This window comes from Oxyura jamaicensis, chromosome 5, assembly GCF_011077185.1.
Source record: "Oxyura jamaicensis isolate SHBP4307 breed ruddy duck chromosome 5, BPBGC_Ojam_1.0, whole genome shotgun sequence".
NCBI lineage: Eukaryota > Metazoa > Chordata > Aves > Anseriformes > Anatidae > Oxyura > Oxyura jamaicensis.
In genome coordinates, this window is record NC_048897.1 from 7,786,422 (window position 1) to 7,805,548 (window position 19,127).

Here is a 19,127-nt window from a genome sequence, read left to right on the forward strand (position 1 = left end):
TCTGAATAAGCTGTCTCTTACAGGGAAGGACAAAAATTTTTCATTCATAACCATAGAGAGTTTGAGGGTTAAAGAGAGGCTAGGATTAACCCTAAAATATCCATCCCAAAATGCAATCATAAAATAATGCAGTCAACTACCTCACAGAATTGAACTTATAAAGACTAGTAGAGCAAAACTTATTGATAAAGCCTGTAACAAGAAATTCAGAAATACTGGGAGCAGCTGGTGATCTTGAAAATAGTGATGTTTATTAAAACCCACAAGGCAAAAGTTTATATGCCAGATAACTGGCATCCCTACCTACGGCTGGGGGCTTGGAACTAGACAGCCTTTAAGGTACTTTCCAACTCAAACCAAGTACCAGTAGGCCCTATATTTGTTCTATACTACCAGATTTTTCTTACCTCCCAGAGTACTATAGCACAGCAAAAAACCTCAGTCTTTAATGATCTGAGGTGAGAGCAATCCTAGAATTCTCAAAAGACATGTTTAATACCTGACTGTTGGTTTAGGGTTGAGAACTGTGTAGACTTGAATCCATGAAGTATCTATTGAAGTCTGAATACATCGTTACATATTGCAATTAAAACATTCTGTTGCCATGACTTTAAAACAAAAGTCACTCAGCTTTTAACTGAGGCATTTCTCCAGATGGTCATTTCAGCCTCAAATACAAAAATTGTTTTTTTAATCCAAGACAAAACTACTCAAACTCAGCATTAATGTGCTAATGTAAAAGTAGCACTTTAAAAGGCCATGGTGTTTCTTGTTTCTTTGTTGTTGTTTGGTTTTGTTTGGTTGGTTTTTGGTTGTTTTTGTGTTTTTTGTTTGTTTTCACAGAATAAGGGAAACCTTAAAGACAGGAATGAAAGAAAAGTCCACAGAAAGGACCTAGCTTGAAAAGCAAAAGCGGGGGAAAAGGGTAAATACATCATAATTTAAAAGCTGAATTGAATACAGGAGAAGACTCTGAGATGTACATTGACAGCATAGGGAGCAGTCCCTTTAACCTGCCAATTTAGGAAAAAAAAATACAAGATTGTTTCAACTTGCAAGGATTCCACAATGATTCAGAGTAACTAACACAGACAAATAGCAGTGGGAAATAAAAGAAACTGAACTTTAAAATTCGAAGTTCAAGTCCTAGTTCTTCAGATTTCCTGTATTACAATGGACAAGCCTATTTATGCAGTCCACATCAGTCAGACAGGGATAAAGCTTCCTAAAAGAGGTCTTCCCAATGCTAGTGTAATACAGACCTCCCTTCCCCCCCAGAAAAAGAATTTTAAGAATATATTTTCAAAATCCATATTAAAATATCTCGTAACAGAAACTATTTTATTAATAATTTGTTTTATTTACTGAAGTTATACACACATTACAAAATACACAAATCACTACAGAACACTGAAGATCTAATTAATAAATATGCTGGAATGTAACTTAATGTTACCTTATCTTCCAAGGCAGCCATCCTTTCCTTGAGATGAAGCTGAAGCCTTTCATTGGATTCAGAGAGAAGCTTATCCACAGTTTCTGACAAACGTTTATTATGCTCTTCATTCATCTTCTCTCTCTGCCTAGCCTAAGATATATAACAAAAATTTAAATTCTTATGACAAAGTTACTGAAATCGTTAAGACTTACGATGTCTATAATAATTTCCAGGTTGTGAAAACAGTGTATTTTTAATCAAATTGTTTTTTTCTTTAATATAAATATTTTTTTCCAAAGCAATAGTGAATACTGCATGTACCTCCATGACTTTGTAAAGGAGTAGTATAAGATTGTAGTAACTGTTCCAAGATCAGCTTGAAAGTCTGAACATATCATAGATATGACTAGCAATTAGGTATTTCCAAACTTATTTCAAACTGACTAGGGACTTTTCAGCTTTTTCTCAATATTTAAAGTTAGTCACAGCAAAGGGGCTCAAATATCCCATCTATAAGCCAACCTGAACGTTGGATTATTTTACAGATGAGACATAAAAACAGCTTTGCTCAATGAAAGAAAACCATAAAAGGACTCTTTCAGCTTTGTTTCTGTGCCAAAAATATGTACTTTACCCTTTGCAGTTCTTGATTCTTTTCTTCTAACTGTGCTTCCATCTGTCTCAGTCTTTCTTCTATATTGCCATGCCTCTCTTCAGCCTGTCAATTTAAAAACAAAATTAGAACTTGTATAAAAAATTTCAAAAGCATAAAAACATTGATGCACAATAATATATCTAACATGCTTTGTGCAACTGCCATTTATGGTAACATAAAATGCAAAACAGATGGCTTTGTCACTAAAAGTACCTAGTGAAAGTTTGTATGTTAAAAAACAAAACGAAGCCTCTCACCACTAAATACTGTGAATCAACACTTACTTGAAAATGAGTTTGCAACAGCAGAAGTTCATTCAAATCCCCCAAAAACAAAAATTAAAACTAAATGCATTTCCAGCTTCTCCTCACTAACCTAGACACTATAACCCTTTATTATTAATCATGACAAAGCAGAAAGCAGCAAGCAGAAACAAGGACTAATATACAAATTCTACCTTCCTAAGCTTGGTGGTAAGTTCCAATACTTTAGCATCTTTAGCAGCAGAGTTCCCAGGAGACAAAAGGTCAGACTACAGAGCCAGTAAGGGATGGGAAAGATAACACGGAAAGAAATGAAACTTTATAAAGACACACACACACAAAAAGGTTCATTTGTTGTCATTACACTTTTTCAGAATTCAGCATACCATCTGCAGTCATTTAAAAATATATGTATTAGTGACTACCATTACTTCTCAATCCCCAAGTGTGTTAACACTTCATTAACAGTGGAAGAAATTTGGTTTTCCCCTTCAGAAACTGTTGTTTTAAAATACTTTAATGCCTATTACTGAAAGAATTTTAATAAAAAGCAGCAACATAGCAATTCATAGAGGCACCTTCATAAAGGAGTTATCAGAACAGACATTCAAATTCCAAATAGTAGAAATTAAAATACAGGACAAATCAGAGTGCATTCAAAGAGATGAACAGAAAACAGAAAGATACATTCTCTGAACTAGTTGGGGAAAAACTAAAACAACTTAAAAACAACACTAAGACGACTTCTGGTAGTAGGACACTGAGAAAACAAGTCTTGAGGACACTGTCCAGTTGTCTCACCTTTGAAAGTGCTGCAACTCTCTGTGCCAGCTCGGCTTCCACTTCTGGTAAAGTTTCAGCTTTTCTCAAAGTCTGCTGCAGCTTTTGCTCAGCTAGCTCCAGTCGCTCTTGCAATTGCCTGTTCTTGTCTTCACTCTACACAGGATTATGATCAGCAATGCTTAGTGTTAAAATAGTAATAATTTTGATCAAAGAGGAAGGTAAAAATGTGGATTACTGCCTTTACTAGATTTAAGGACAAAAATCTACCCAAAATTGGTTTCAAACATAGATGTGGCATCCTCCTCTTCATTACATGAGAGGACTTACCGAAATTTTATATATATTTTAAAGTATACAGTTGATTAGAAAGTGATTGGCTCAATAACTATTTCTGATTTATGAAGCTGAACAAGTTCTCATATGAAATATGTCAAATTTCTCCTGCAGTAAGGAAACATTTACATGCACTACAGGCTATAAAAGTAACTATACACTACACAAATGTTAAAACTTCTAGTTTAGAATGAGTAATTCTCTCACTTGAAACTAAAGACACATGTAACAACATAAAAAAGCACAATTAAAGTGGACAGAAGCCCTGCTCCCACATGATCAATTGCATTAAAATGTTTAAAACCCACTTCCCTTCCCCAGTAAAGTCATCTTGATTTCCAGGGTAAAATTCTGCACAACACACTCCCTGCTGAAAAACAATCACCAACAATAGTGCCTTACAAATATATTCATCTTCCTAAAAGCAAAGTTAAGTGCCTTAGTATAGTATCTACATTTCCATCAGTATTATGCTGAGCAAAACGTACTTTTGTATTGTAATTCAAATATTTGAGCTTATTTCAAATTACAACCTGTCGATGCATGGAGTCTTTAGTGGCTATTTCATTTTCAAGTTTATCATTGAGGTCGTGCACAGATGTAGCTTCACGTTGTGCGGCGAGGTAGCGTTTCTCAAGAGTTGTGATTCTCTCTTCCATGTCTTCCTTTTGGGCCATAGTCTACACAAAACACAACACAGGATCTAGTTATTAATACAGGGGATAATTATCTAGTGATCAAACTGGGCAGGCGGAAGGAATGGAGGTGGTGCAACACAAACCAAAAAGAACTGGAAAGTAGTCTGTAACTTATGCTCAGAAGTTTAGTAAACATACCATTTTAAAAAAGTTAAGATGACTGATCTTTATTTTATTACACTACAGATCTGCTACTTATCTTTTCAGAGGCACAAACAAATCTTTACTTCCTGGCTGTGGTCAGATAGCATCCTTGGAATTAACTAAGGTCCCTTCCAATTTAATAAGGATACTTTTCTTCTGGAGTACACAGTAAGACTACAGTAACCTTAGAGATCAGTGATTGGTAACAGGAACTGCTAATCACACCACAGAAATTAAGTGACTCCTTAAAGTATATCTTTAAAAATAAAAAAAACAACTTCATGAACGATGTCAACATTTATAAGATCAAGTATCTTTTCAAGCACCTTTCATAGTTAAAGTCCTCAAAGTTAAATCTCTCATTTAATGAATGAGTGAAATACCTGAAATCATATCATAGAATGGCATGGGATAGAAGGGACCTTAAAGATCATGTAGTTCCAACCTCGCCACCATTCCTCACTTTTCAAATCAAGTAAGTTGAAAGAAGCAGAGAACATCAAGATGTAATTGTGTAGTGACAAATTTTATAAAGCATATGCACTTGTGACTACACAAATTTGACAGTTTATTACTCACCTCTCGTACATCTCTCTGTAATTTTGTATTCATTTCTTCAGATTTTATTAAGTCTTTTCTAGCTGTGTCAAGATCTTCTTCCAGCTCTGCTACTCTACTAGACAAAGAAGTAAGACGTTCTTTCATTTGCGTCTGCTCTTTGTTTTGCTTATCTATGATGTCTTGAAGTTCAATTACTTTAGCAAGGTTTTCATCATGGCACAAAGAACCATCAGAGGATCTCTATTAAACAGGAAAAAACGTATTTACATATGACACAGAAATTTGAAAAAACAACTGTTACTTAGCAGTAAACATCGCTCCCCCAAGATAGTTCTTCTATTACATAGAACTTTTACTTCTATTTTACTTCTATTACATAGAACTTCATAGTTCTATGTAATAGAACTATGTTCTTCATAGAACTTTTACTTCTATTTTACTTCTATTACATAGAACTATTACATATTACTGCAAACAAGTGAAATTGTGGTAACAGACTTTTCAATTAAATCTTCAGTCAAAGTCTTTTATTATGGTTTAAAATTAAAATATTCTAGTTAATCACTAAAAAAAATTATATATCAGCTGAAAAAGTAAATGGCTCTACCTTCCCATTTGTAGTTGGTGTATTTTCTTGTTCATGATTTATATCCAGCATGCCATCTGGAAGTGTTTTTTTCTGATTATTTTGCTCTTTCAAAATCATTAACTAAAAAGAAAAGAAAAGCTTGTGTATGTTTCCAGTCAATTTATATCTCAATTATACAAGGAACAGCTGCAAAAGTAAGGGAGCAAAAACAATTACCGATTCTACCATAATGTATGTATTAATGTGACACAGGCACCCAAAAACTTATGCCATTACATCCTAAAAAGTTCTTATTTTAAAGCCAAAGGATCTTTTTGTTGTTTTGGTTGTTTGCCTTTCCCTCCGCCCTCCACCCCCATCCTCCTTTCTTGCTCTTTCAAAGTGACACAGTTGAAAACTGTAGTTATCCTCATTTGGTAAAAAAAAATAAAAATGCAAGAAGTGAAAGAAAACAAATTTTAACAACTCAAATTACTGTGTACAAATATTAATTAAACACCTACAATGCACACCTGAGGATTTCTTTTAAAAAGAAGCCTACCTCTTTATGCGTAGTACCTAGTTCTTCTTCCAATAAGCTACATCGTTCAAGTGCTACTCGTAACCTCTCCCTTACCTGAAAGAATCATTTGAAATAATTTGATCTCTCTGATATTAGGAAGAAATAAATTTCATGCATCACCATACCACCTTTCCCTTTTAGATAATAAATGCTTTATTACCATTTAACTTAGAGACTAGCTTAATCTTTAGTCAATGGGAAATACAAGACACTCCAAAAGACTTTCTAGATAAACAATGCATATCTTAAAATCTAGCTTTTTTGTTGTTGCTGTTGTAAGCAAATTATATCTCAACATGACCTGTACATTCACTTAACATATCCAGAATTTGCCTATCCTTTTGAAAGCCACAAAGCGTGTATACTTTTGCTTATTCACAACAAGGAAGGGACAGAATTTTCCTTAACACAGTTTGCAAGGCTTTATATAAAGTTCACAAAAGTTGTTTGGTAAACTATGAATTTGTAGCAAAATTCACAGTAGATGTTATATTACCACTTGCATAGCCTGCTGCCAACATCAGGCACAATGCAAGGGCAAAGCTCCTTTAATTCACCCTTATTTTATAAGACAGCATAAGCAGATTCCTTCCTTCCTGTTCTCCCTAGTCCACTTCCTATATTACATAACCAAAAGGCTAAATCCTGATATCATACAGATAAGTAAACGTATGCATTTGTACAACAAATACAATGCACCTGAACCATGCCTGTCTTACATTAGAACAGTTAATTGAATACAGGAATAAGTTCCAGCACCTTGCTGCAGCGCAATATTAATTTAGGAGAGCAGTTACAAATGCATTTATAACACAGCCACCATCTTAATATAGAGAAAAGTTCAGAGAACCTGTCTTCTACAACTTCAGTACAAACACCTATGGTCCACAGAAAAGAAAGGGTGGATAGGATGAGATTACATTAGCTAGCATATTTTATTACCTTTTCATCAAGGGCTTTATGGTGTTCAAATAAAGATTTTAGTGCTTTGAGAACTTCTACTTCACTAGAAACTCCTGCTGGAGACTGAGCTTGTCTCTTCACAACAGTCATTCTGAGAGATCGCTCATGCCTGGAGACAAGACATTCCAAATGTTCCAGTAATAGCTAAAACAAAAAACAACAATGTTTATTCCTGTTCCGAACAGCTGCAGAAAGCTTTGCCTCCTAAAAAAAATACATTTTGTATTCTAAACTTCAAATCTGAGAACCAACAACTATTACATCAAGTATAAATACTTGTTTTTAACATTTTGCCCATATTAAAAGTGGTATCAGAGCAAACAATGTGCATTCCCTTTTGGTCTAGCTTTTAAATGAGGCTTCTACTTAACTGCATCTTTCCAGTTCCTCCACCAATCTGAGGAACAGCATGCTTGTAGAAAGGATACACACAGGAAATACTCTAAACTGGAGAGCAACTGCTCTGCTGGTAGCTATGTAAGCTGCTAGATGAGACAGCTTGCCTGTTCTACTCCTCTGCTCCTGAGTAAGGTATGATTTCAAAATTGTATCAAGAAGAGAGCTGAGTGACAGATAGCAGTGCAAGCCTTTCCAGATTCTGCACAGCAGTATTCGGAGCTATACAAAAGTTTGTAAACTTTCTTAATCACACATTTATACCTCCAGGAGGATTCATGTACAAATATCAAGGAAAAAACTTACAGCTTTTCAAATTCAACATTCAGTATTTTTCTCCACATAGTTGGATACTTCAAAAAGGGTAATTCTGGAGAGAAGACAAGGAACTTACCCTGGTATTATTTCTTTCTGCTTTCAGTTCAGCAATTTCTTCCTCCCTTTCAAGCAGCTGTTCCCTGCATACATTTAGTTCTTTTGTAAGTGCTGCAAATTCCTGAAATAAACCAGACAGAAATATAAGTACACCAAATATTGGGACACAGTGACAGTGGATTAATAGAAACACTTGACACAATTTCTCAAAGTATTCGTTTCAGATGTCTAAAGCCAATACAATTGTACAGTCACGCTAAGCAGACTTAAATTCAAACACTTAAAACCTTTACAATGTCAACTGTAAAGATAAAAGACATTTGACCAGTACTTCAAAAACTTGTGTCTCCTCTGGCAATTATCTGAGTAAGGGTATCCCTGTTAAACAAAGGGAAAAAACTGTTCCTAATGCACTTGTACATTGTTTCAAATATATATTTTTTTTAAATGACCACTATAAGGAATGCAGAAACAGAGCACTAATAAGCACAGTTAAAAATAGAAGTCAGCAACACATGATGTTTTTATTCAATTGTGAGAGACAATACATAACCCTGCCATTTACCAAAATACACAGGTTACTTCTTTGTGTAGTAACAAAGCATTCTTGAAGCCTCACCACTGGAGGACTCAGACCTTTACCTGTATTTGTCTACTTTAGCAGTACACAGGGATTTTGTTTATACCTACTTCCAAATCTCACAAAACAAAAGTGGAACAGACCTTTTCCCTACAGTTCTGCAAGAAATCCAGGAAGACTAGAATCAGGATTTTTCTAAATGAGGAGCCCTTGAGTTTTCAAAAGACTTTCCCTTCCATTTCAACAAAGCTTTCACCAAACAAAATTAAACCAAAATAAGCATCACAGAGTGGAAAGACATCCGTAAACAGCAGTTAACTCACAGCAGTTACTGCATGGCTTGCTTTTTTGCTTGTTCCACTATTTTGAACACTGAGACAAGTCAACAGTAAAGAATATATTTCTAAATTTGGGGGATTGTTAGAAAGATATGATTGTCTTGAGTACCTGGAAGAGCTACTACATCCTAAGCTATTTCCATACTCTAGCAACAGCCTCCCTAGAAACACTCGCTATAAATGGCATTTAAGATTTGGATCAACTCAGCATACTCTGGATATAATGGAACGTGAAACTATACAAGACACTTATAAGTAACTACTGAGAATTATCTTACCTACATACTTACTCTAGCAAAATTAAAGTTGTACTCTGAATCACATCAGAAACAACTAGCCGGAAGCCTAAATGTGAACAAGCCCATACTTTAGGAGACAGCTTTGTACGAAACTGGGAAAAACACACTTTTTTCATCAGTGCAACTTAGGATGAGAAATTAAATACACGCTGATCACTTCAATAGCTAGCAAACACAACAGAAGCACTTGTATAAGAAAAGATGGAAACACAAATACACAAATTTGTCTTCTCTACTGTCTAGAAAAGAGAAAAACAAGTCATGTCTAATAAACAGTAAATTGGTACTGCTGCACTGGTAAGTCGATAAAGGTACAGCATACTATGAAGAATATCTTATGTAAATACACTGTGTGCACAAAAGATGCTTCTCTAAGTCTTCCAAGCTCTGCAAGATACACTGCCTAACAGACAGCAGCTGCATAGCAAGTAAAAATTTAAGATGGAGCCCTTTTGCAGTAAAATTAAAAGTGACAGAAAACACATGCCTAAAAACAAAAGAACTCAACTAACTATACCAGCAACATCAGCACATTCTAACATGCAACTAAAATAAGCAGTCAGAAGACGTCTTAATCTAATTAATCAAAAGATTAATTTAGTAAGCTTTATTCTAAAACATGCACATGACAAAAGACACAAAAATACTGTTGCACAACATATACCTACAATGAACTCCTTTGGGATTACTAGCGCATTAGGCTTTTAAAAGTTGCTATGAAAGAAACGGTAATATCACCAGCACAGATGCAAAATCCATCACTATAATCCCTCTTCCTAAAAAAAAAATGTTAATTCAAAGAGATTCTGTAAAGTCCACCTAGTTAATTAGGAAATAATTGCAGGAAAAAAAAAAGAAAAAAAAAACTAATTTTCCTTCATTTTTTCAACTGCTAAAAAGCCTATTTCTTTACCATACTTACTATTTAATATTCATATAAATTTTTATCAGAATATTTCAACTTCATACATTGACTCATTTGCATCTTTAAAAAAATGGTCTATTATTTTCAAGTAAAAACTGCTGGAAATATACTTCTTAGAAGATCTTGGTCAGCAACTTTATAGTTAATGTAAATTTTTAGCATTCAAAATAAAATTTAAGAAGATTCTTGAGTGCAAGGTAGACAAAGAAAGGAAACAGTCCACCTCACACTTCACAGGAACTGAAGGGAAAATCCACTCCATGAGCTTGCCTACAGAACTCACCATAACATCAGAGTTTTTACTGTACCTTCAATAACCCCCTCTGTGGGAGTTTTCACAGCTCCCATGCAACTGATAGCACACGTCTCTTCCGCTCCAGCATAAGTGCAGGTAAACCCAATTGAGGTTCTGAAGTTGTAGTTATTCAAAAACCTACCTTACATATCTTTACATATTACATAATTAACAGTTTTCAAGTACTACTAAAACTATTAACAGATTCAAATTATTTACAAAAGAGCTTGATATGAACTTATTTTCCAGTTGTGGGGTTGTTTTTTTTTTCTCCCCCTTTGAAAAAGCAAAAAGCCTCCAAGTGTCAACATCCAAAGTCACAATTGCAGACATTATAGAATTCTCGGAAGGACATCAGACTGACAATGCTAATTTCTACGTTCTTCCAGACTCTATCTCAGGTCTTGAGTACACGATAAAAAAAGCAGCAAGGCCTACCAGACACCGTTTTGTCACCCCTCCTCGACTTAGGATCACTGTGTAGCATTAATAAGTGTTACCTAAGACACGTACAAGCTCCATCTTCACAAAAACAGCTGTATATTTCAGAGAAAGTCTATTCACCCTTCAAATGGTTATAATACAGACAGTTCTATTCCACTGCATATTCCTGTGCAAACATAAGTTATAGCACAAATATATCATAATTATGACATGAACCACCACACTGTCAGATGACCCAGAAGGAACAATACACACAGGAATTTATATTGCTGCTGTATAAACAGACTGACACGTATTTCTAGCATTGCATAATACATCCACTGCTGTTTGTTTTTACAAAACGTATTTACTGTGAGTCCCATAACCTGCCTTATAAAGAACACTTGAATGTCCTTAGTTTCAGTTGACACTGCCAAAAGACATGTCTTTTCTAGTTTTAATACCTATCTTCAACAGAAGACAATCCGATTTCCTCGAGCAGTTCAAAATGAAACTATCTGCAACTTTGTCATCTCAAAAAGAGTTTAAGTTGTCTCTGTTTCCTCCTTGGCATTAAATGGATCTACAGAAGAAATTAAAGGAAACAAGAAAAAGCCTGAAAAACTTTTCCACTTATCCGCAGAGCTGTATGGAGTAAGTACTCCATACCTAGGGAGAAGACAGAGCTTCAGAATGAAGTTGTACTCTGCTTCCAGCTGCAATCAAGATAATAAATACCCTACTCTGAAGACTGATAAGGATGGGAATCAGAATAAGCACTTCAGAGCATTTACTACAAGAAGCAGAGTGCTAACTATGCTAAATAGCCCTTGTTGACTAGAACATAGATGCAAAAATTCAAGTATTATACTAAATCAAAATGCTTATTCAAGAAAGTAACTTTCTGAATTTTATCATTGCAAACATGACACTCCTACTGCAAGAGATGGTAACAACAAAAAAAGAGAATTAGTGAAAGTAACTGTGTTAATGTTCAGTAATGTTTTCTGGGTTTTATCCACAAACTCCACAAGTTTTTAAAACAATAGCATTTCTTCCGCATCAACCTTCAGAACTGACCTTCAACTGTTAGTATTTTAGAGGCCACAAAACATCCTTCCCAAGATTTTACCAGCTGATGTCTAGCTGTCAAGTCTGTAGAATTCTGCTGTCTGACCTGACACTTCACTGATTATGAGATGATGGTCCAGGAACATTACACCTTTCCGGGAACAAGTTTTCTTTGTGTTTATTACAAGCACAGTTTATAGGTTTCACGGATAGTGCATTGCAAGCCCCTAAACGCCACATGACAGGAAAAACACTATTTCAGTTGGAGAAAATTGGGGATTAATTCTACTTCTCTGAAGAGTCGAGCATGAGCTGCATACTAGGGATGCTCTTTGCTACTGTAACTGCAGACAACAATAAAGTTGCTTGTGATTTGTTTACACATACACAACTTTTTCCAGAGTAAAACACAATGCATAAAGCACTTAAGGATTAACAGCAACAAGATGACTAGAAAACTTAAAGAATAAGAAGATATAAAAACAATCATCCTTTGAATACATACTACTATTAATTCATCCAGAAAATATTACCTTCTTGCAATCAAGAAGGATCAAGATGCAACTGTTGCATCTTTGGGAACATATCTTCCAGAAATATGTGAGAGGAATTTATCTGTTTAATCTTTACATCGCATTTTATTTTACTGTTAACATTCTGTTCTGTGGTCTGCATAACAAAACAATCCACTCAAAAATCCAAGAAGCTGAAAGGATGATGAGAAGAACTGGGGAAAAACACAGGACATCAGGGATGAGAAACCAAGGTAACCTGAGATAAACTTTCATCATGTTGTTACATACCATCCACACTTATTCCAAACGATGTGTAAATGAAAATGAGAGATGTCATAAAGCAATCAAAACAAACCAAAATATCTAAGCTTAACAGAATATTTAATGGTCCCCTTATTTTAAATCCAATAGCTTTAACTGGGGCCCATGTCTTCATGTATAGGATTTTAAGATACTTAAGTGTTTAATAAAATTTGGAAGTGCCTAGTAAAAGCAAGTTGACTCACAACAGGTTACGGTTTTCAGCTGTCACAATTACTTAATTCAAGATTACTTAGAGTTTTATCTACAACATTCATGTGTTTTAATCATTAAACCTTGCCTTTCAAGAAAATGCAGTTATACACTGACAGCAGAAATCCAGAATAAACAACGCCTCACCTATTCAGCATAATAAATAAGATAGCTTTCAACCTCTCCATGTCAACAGCATATGCTGATAGGAAAGACAAAAATTAAGACTAGATTGTGAAGAAAAATATTTTGCTGTTCACATAATGAAGTTACTTTCCAGTAAGCAAGCAACCTGGATTTTCTACCCTGGAAATGAAAAAGTTGTTTCAAACATTAAGAGAATCAGGTCTATGAAAAAATGTTTCTTTTGCTCTAAAGCAACAAAAAAATATAAAGGGAATGTATGAAATTACTTAAAGGGATACTAAGATATGGTTATATCAAACAAGTTTCAGAGCAATTTTCATGTTTAAAGTGGCTGATTTTGACAGAGCTACCTACTGATCAGTGAGAATAGTGTAGTATACAGTACACTTTAACATATCAGCCTCCTGTTTATTTCTCCTTATGCATAAGAGGTTTTATAACTCAAAACACTACTAAAACAGGTGCAGATTTCTTTGCTATTAACAACTTTCTCCCGTTCTCAGTAGCAGCACGGAGAAAGTTTAAAATGCTTAGTATCACCTTTTTTCACCTCTCATTAGTTTACATTTTCCTTGACTCAAAAGCCTGTTCATTTTTTCTGCTCTAACAAAAGCTGTAATGCTGCATGAAAACACTAAAACAAGCATTGCACCTAGCTAATGGGTAATTATTAATATTAAACAAATATTAAATTAAAGCTGAGTAACTTCTATCATTCCAACCCTCTTTTTTGGTATGGTATTCTTCAACCTTACTTCTTGGATTGACCTATCTGGGCTTTGTCACTAATGATGCTCAATCCTAAATATGCAATTAAGTTTTAAAACATGTCTGCAGTTGCATAATGTTACTGCTCTGGAATTTAACACTGCTTCCAGTCCACTTTAGAGATGAAAGCAGAACCAACTGTCTAGCATCTGACAGAAAGCAAGGTGCAAAAGAACTCTAACTCACAGCCAGTAGGTACCAAACACATGCCCAAGAGCAAAATGGAAAAGTCCATAGTAAAACAACCTCCATGGTAATAGGTTTCCAGTTACCATCTTGACTGAGTTGCTCACTTTTATGTGCGGTATTCACTGAGCCTTAACTACAAGGCATTAAATCTGGACTTCATTGCTAGGAACTCTGGGGAAGTGCTGCATGTCAAAGTGTAAGAAAACATAAATGAAGATGGATGGCATTTGGCAGCTTTGCAAAGGGAACACTGAATTAACAGAAAAGGGGAGGTAAAAACACATCAGTTTCCGTGTTTTCCCATCTATATGTCCCCTTTCACTGATCTAACACATTTCTGACTGACGTTTTCTACCGGTGCATGTGAGTGTAGAAGTACTGCAACCCAAAGCATGGCTGAATCTTTAACCCCTTGAGAAATCAGACATTCTCCTTTCACCACGCTAATCAACACCCAAACTTCATACGTGCTGCAGAACAGTTTGGAAATCGAGTCTGTAAAACCTAGTACAAAGACTGAAACACAGGTTGAAGAAAAGCAAACAGGAGCCACCTACACTCAAATCATTAACTACAGCCTGCATAAACTTGCAAAGTCATTACCACCTATATTCTTGCATTTAATTTTATCTAAATTCTGCAAACCATCACGGTTGAGGCAAAGCCTAGTGCAAACTATCTGTTTACCACTGATTATATATGGTTTCTTACAGCACAAGGTACACATGCTAACCTGAGAGCCTTACAAGCTCCACCACTAATTAGAGCTACATACAACACTGCGAATACAGTAGTCAATTTCTACAATACTATTTGCTGGTAATATTCAGAACTAAGCCACAGCAGCATCCAATTATCTTTGGTGCTAAACCAACCTCGTTGTAAGTCTGTAGAATTCAGAAAACAGAACACAAGATTGTTTAAACAAGTCAGAAAATATCTCCCAGTTACTCTTGGTTTAGGTATAGGTCTAAATTTGCAGTTTGCTAAGCATCTTCCCATAAGGCAAACAGCCTCGATATCACTGAAAGATTAAGAATTCAAGTTTTCTCCAGGTAACAGGTTAATCACTTCATCAGCCTCAACAAATCATTGCCAGCATCTGTGTCTGGTTCAAAGTACAGTGGATCACAGAGTCTATTTTCAGCTAACCCAGAGTAGACATCACCTTTAACAGAGACTTTTAAACTACTTAATCTACAGATGGGTTACAGAGACTATATACTGAATCGGAAAACAGCTATACTAAATCCCCCCCCTCCCGCCCCCAATATCCATCAGGAAAGCAGTGGTCATCATGGAAGAGCAGGCTGTTATTCATGGAGGGTTTGGTTATACTTGGTGCAGACTGGTCACTAATACAGCAATCCTCTTCAATACTGTATCAATCCAACCACTCATTTTCCAGAAGAGTAGTTTACCTAACACAGAAAATTTGAGAAATAACTGGGGGGGGGGTGGCGGGGGGGGGGAGGTGTTGGGAAAACAAATGCCTCAATTAAACCCTAAATTAATGAATTTGAAGGGTTTCACTGTGAATAACCTCATTCCTGCACCCCTAGCCTAGTCTATTTCGATTAGTAACTAATACAGTAAGTAGCAGGACAACTTCTTAGTTGTAGCTGTAGGCATCTCCATTTTTGGAGAATATGTCAGTAAAAAACTTACCCACACCCATATCCACTATGGCAAAAGGAGAATACAGTTGTACTTAATTAAAGAGGAAGAATCTTGCTTTACCAGTTTGACAAGATATGGGGCAAAACCAGTCTCCATCTTTAATATGACACTACAGAGATTTCATTTAAATTTCTCCTCTCCACATCAAAGTTGGTCAAGATCTCCTAGGATCCTGTACAGGATTTCACAACATAAAATGATCCTAAAAATGTCAAACTGTAAAGTAACTGCAAGGTATCTGAGAAAATATTACACAAGTCCAATATTTCTAGTGGACCCCCGTAGTTATAGAGTCTGAACAGCTGCCACAAAAGCTGTAACAAGATCTTTTAAGTTGTAAACAATACTGAACTGTCAGTTTCCTTGGGCAAGAAAAAAAAATGTTTTGTTTTTTTTTTTCCTCCTGTTCATCAACTCCAAACATACTGCATTCACAAGGAACAGCACAATTCTTGCTCAGCTGACATTTAAAATTAAATACCTATGACTTCAGAATTAAAAAGTCATTTAATCCTGAATACTGAATTTCAGCATCTGAATCCTCACATGAATAATACTTCACTTTTCCTCCAGAAGCAGACCCAGAACAAGAACCTTCATGCACAATTATTTTGGTGACAAGACACCTCTGGCTTGCAAAAATCGTAAGCAGCAGCTGAGGCACAGCACTGCCCTGCCCTATTCCAGCCATTAATCTTGGCCTCAAGTTGTCAGGCTTAGTTCTGTGGCCAGTAGTTGTACAGTACATTTTTCACACTGTGTTAAAAGGGAGTGCTTGGGAATATCTGAATAAGGCTGGCCAAGCCACCCTCATTAAACAAGCATCAACATGCATTCCCCCTCAGTGCTAAGCTATTATTTGTATACACACACACTTTTTTGCCAACTGATGAACAGTTCAGTTTTATGATTTCAAACTTGTTTAAGCAAGTAATACTCAATGAGGAGAGATAGACATCTTCAGCAGCTAATTGAACACAAAGGCCCTTGACATTCTATTTTTCTGTTTCTTTGTACTATATCGTCCCGTTTCTATGCTAAATGGATTTACTAACTAAAGCTAAATATACAAGTCTGCAATATTTGGACTGAATGCAATTGGACCATTCCATGGAAAAGTTACTTGATTTTTGCAATAATAGCTAATCTAAAGCCTATTCAAAAAGAGTTTTTTCATGTCTTGACATAGACACATTCAATATTTAAACACAAGAGCTTAACCCAGTAACACAAATTGTCAAAACAATTTATTTTTGTGCTTTTTTAATGTTTTGTTGTTTGGTGTTTTTTGAATGCACTAAGGATATTTATAACAAACAGTTGATCACACTTTCTAACAACTGCCTGAACCCAAAAACCAGCATCACAGTATATCCTCAGCTCAAAGGGACTCACAAGGATCATGGAGTCCAACGTGTTACATCACAGAACAAAGCCAGAGATATGACTAACATTAAATTGCAAGAAGTGAAAAAAAAGAGAGAAGAGGACAGTCTGTTAACACGCTGTAACCAGTAACAGCTACTGGAGGAAAAGACAGATTAGTGAGGAACCTGGTCCAAAGAGCAAGTACCTCCTGTTCCACGCTAGGCTACAAATGAAGGAAAGATGATGCAACCAGGAGACCCTGAGGCCTTACACACAGTTGAGAGAAAAGATTAGCTTGGCCCATTTCTCCTCTACTACCTCCCTGGACAATCTTCTATAACCATTACACAGAATACAGAAGAGAGTTAAGCAATCTCTAAAGACTACAGTTACAACAAGGAATCAGAACTGCATTAACGTATGAACATAAAGAGATTACAAGAGGGGAAAAGGGCAGCTTCTTTCCTGCATGGACAAGCACTGAAAGCTAAAATCCTAAAAAGCTTTTTGATTTTTCCCTTTGCCAAAGCTAATTCCACATTTCTTGAAACAGACGCAAGTTTTAGAAGATATAGTCAAACCACACCCTCAAAAGACATTCTGAAAGCACAAGCTGTGTGTTCTAAAAGAAAGAAATTACCAGATGCACCTGCCCCATGTTCTTCAGCATAAAGCTAACAAAGAATGTAATGACCCTTCAGAGACGTTTCACCATGAAATACATCAAAATGATAATACCACGTGAAAAACGCATTACTCTAGAAAGATTCACAGTAGTATTCCAATGCATCCCTGAAATTATTTAAGCTAAGCTGTAGTCATTCACACAAAATTAATATGGCAAATAGAAAGAGCTTCAAAGAGATACTCTAATTTTAGATGTTTCCCTAAAACGTGCATAAGCATGTGAAGACCCCAAACAAATTCACCATATACCCAAGGTCTGAAAAACTGTTCTCCACGCAAGCTCTGTTCTTCCAACCATGGTCTCTAAGGTATAGTCATCTTTCATACCCATAAAGTTTAGATTATCTGAAGAAGTGCTAGTGCTACAGGTAACTTTCATACCACATAATCCCCTTCAAACCTTTAAAGGATATCTGATTGGGGTCAAAAGTTTTTCATCTGTGTTACTGAATTAAGATACAAGATGTGGCCCACCTTAAATCCTAACAAAAGCAAGAGACTCAAGTGTGAGCTGAACCTTAAAAATACTGTATTACACAAAGCTCAGGTTCCCATTGGGAACAGTAAAACCACAAAGCTTATTTATGCACAAACTACAGTGAAAAGCACAGCTAAGAACAGAATTTAAGTCCAAAACACCACTTCAGCTAAGAGATTTCCCATTTATGGATAGAAGTGCAGAGAAAATGAGTTTTCACTGACATTCTATTGTCAAAAGTAGATATTGCTACATATTTTTTGTGACAGGCTCAAGTGAAATACTTGAGAATCCACAATGCAAACCCACAAATCCACCGTTTAAACCTTGCCAGTGATTAAGTCAGAAGTTTGTTCAGATACGTCCAACAGAATTCCTCCACCCAATTTTCTTTTTGAAAAGTTAAATTTACAGTGTGAAAAATTTTGTATCAATTTGTATTCAGCACACAATGAAACAAACAAGCAATTCCACTTGCCAATCTCTCCTCCTTTTCAGTGGCTTGTTTCATGATCACACTCAAAAGTTGATAAGCATTTTAAAAAAGACTAATCAAATTGGTTATTTGCTAAGATAACTAGTAACTTTAAAATAACAGCAATTTACAATCCTCTTCACTGAATAAACCATCTCCACATTAAAGAAAGTTTTACAGTTTACACTAAGGATTTGGGTAGCCAAAATTCCTTTTCAAGTAATTCAAAATAAATACCATTTCTCATTACAGGAAATCATCAGCATTGAGAAGACAATGATTATTAAACTTCAGCCAGCTGCAAGACAGTTTGTTTACATTAATATTCATAGTGAAGTCTTTCAATTATACAGACGGCCAATCTAAGCTTTGTATAGATTGACACAAAAATTCTTTGTTTAAACTGCACCTCCTGATATATTTTGTTTTGTTTTACACTGTGTAAATGAATCAGCTACTAAGCTCATATAATTGCATCCAATTTCTACAGTAAAGAGTTTGTTAACCTGTGGTGTGCATTCTTTACTAATTTTCACCAGATATTTTAAAAAGAACTGTAGGGTAGAATGTGTTTTTAAATCCAATGTTTCCCTACAAAACATTTTAACTGACCAGG

General features: G+C 35.6%; 1 protein-coding gene across 12 annotated transcripts in view; it reads right to left on the reverse strand.

Moving 5' to 3' along the window:
* The window catches only part of PPFIA1 (PTPRF interacting protein alpha 1), a 59,168-nt gene that overhangs the window by 30,348 nt on the left and 9,693 nt on the right, over nt 1–19,127 (reverse strand). For 7 of the 12 annotated variants that reach the window (XM_035328962.1, XM_035328961.1, XM_035328954.1 and 4 more), the window contains exons 3-12: nt 7,780–7,881; nt 6,969–7,133; nt 6,006–6,080; nt 5,483–5,584; nt 4,894–5,115; nt 4,006–4,152; nt 3,158–3,292; nt 2,551–2,625; nt 2,073–2,156; nt 1,457–1,588 (exon numbers count right to left, since the gene is read on the reverse strand). In XM_035328962.1, the coding sequence (XP_035184853.1) occupies nt 1,457–1,588; nt 2,073–2,156; nt 2,551–2,625; nt 3,158–3,292; nt 4,006–4,152; nt 4,894–5,115; nt 5,483–5,584; nt 6,006–6,080; nt 6,969–7,133; nt 7,780–7,881 (1,239 nt within the window). The remainder of the gene's footprint in view (nt 1–1,456; nt 1,589–2,072; nt 2,157–2,550; nt 2,626–3,157; nt 3,293–4,005; nt 4,153–4,893; nt 5,116–5,482; nt 5,585–6,005; nt 6,081–6,968; nt 7,134–7,779; nt 7,882–19,127) is intronic. The other 5 variants (XM_035328964.1, XM_035328963.1, XM_035328959.1 and 2 more) reach the window with 1 other exon arrangement.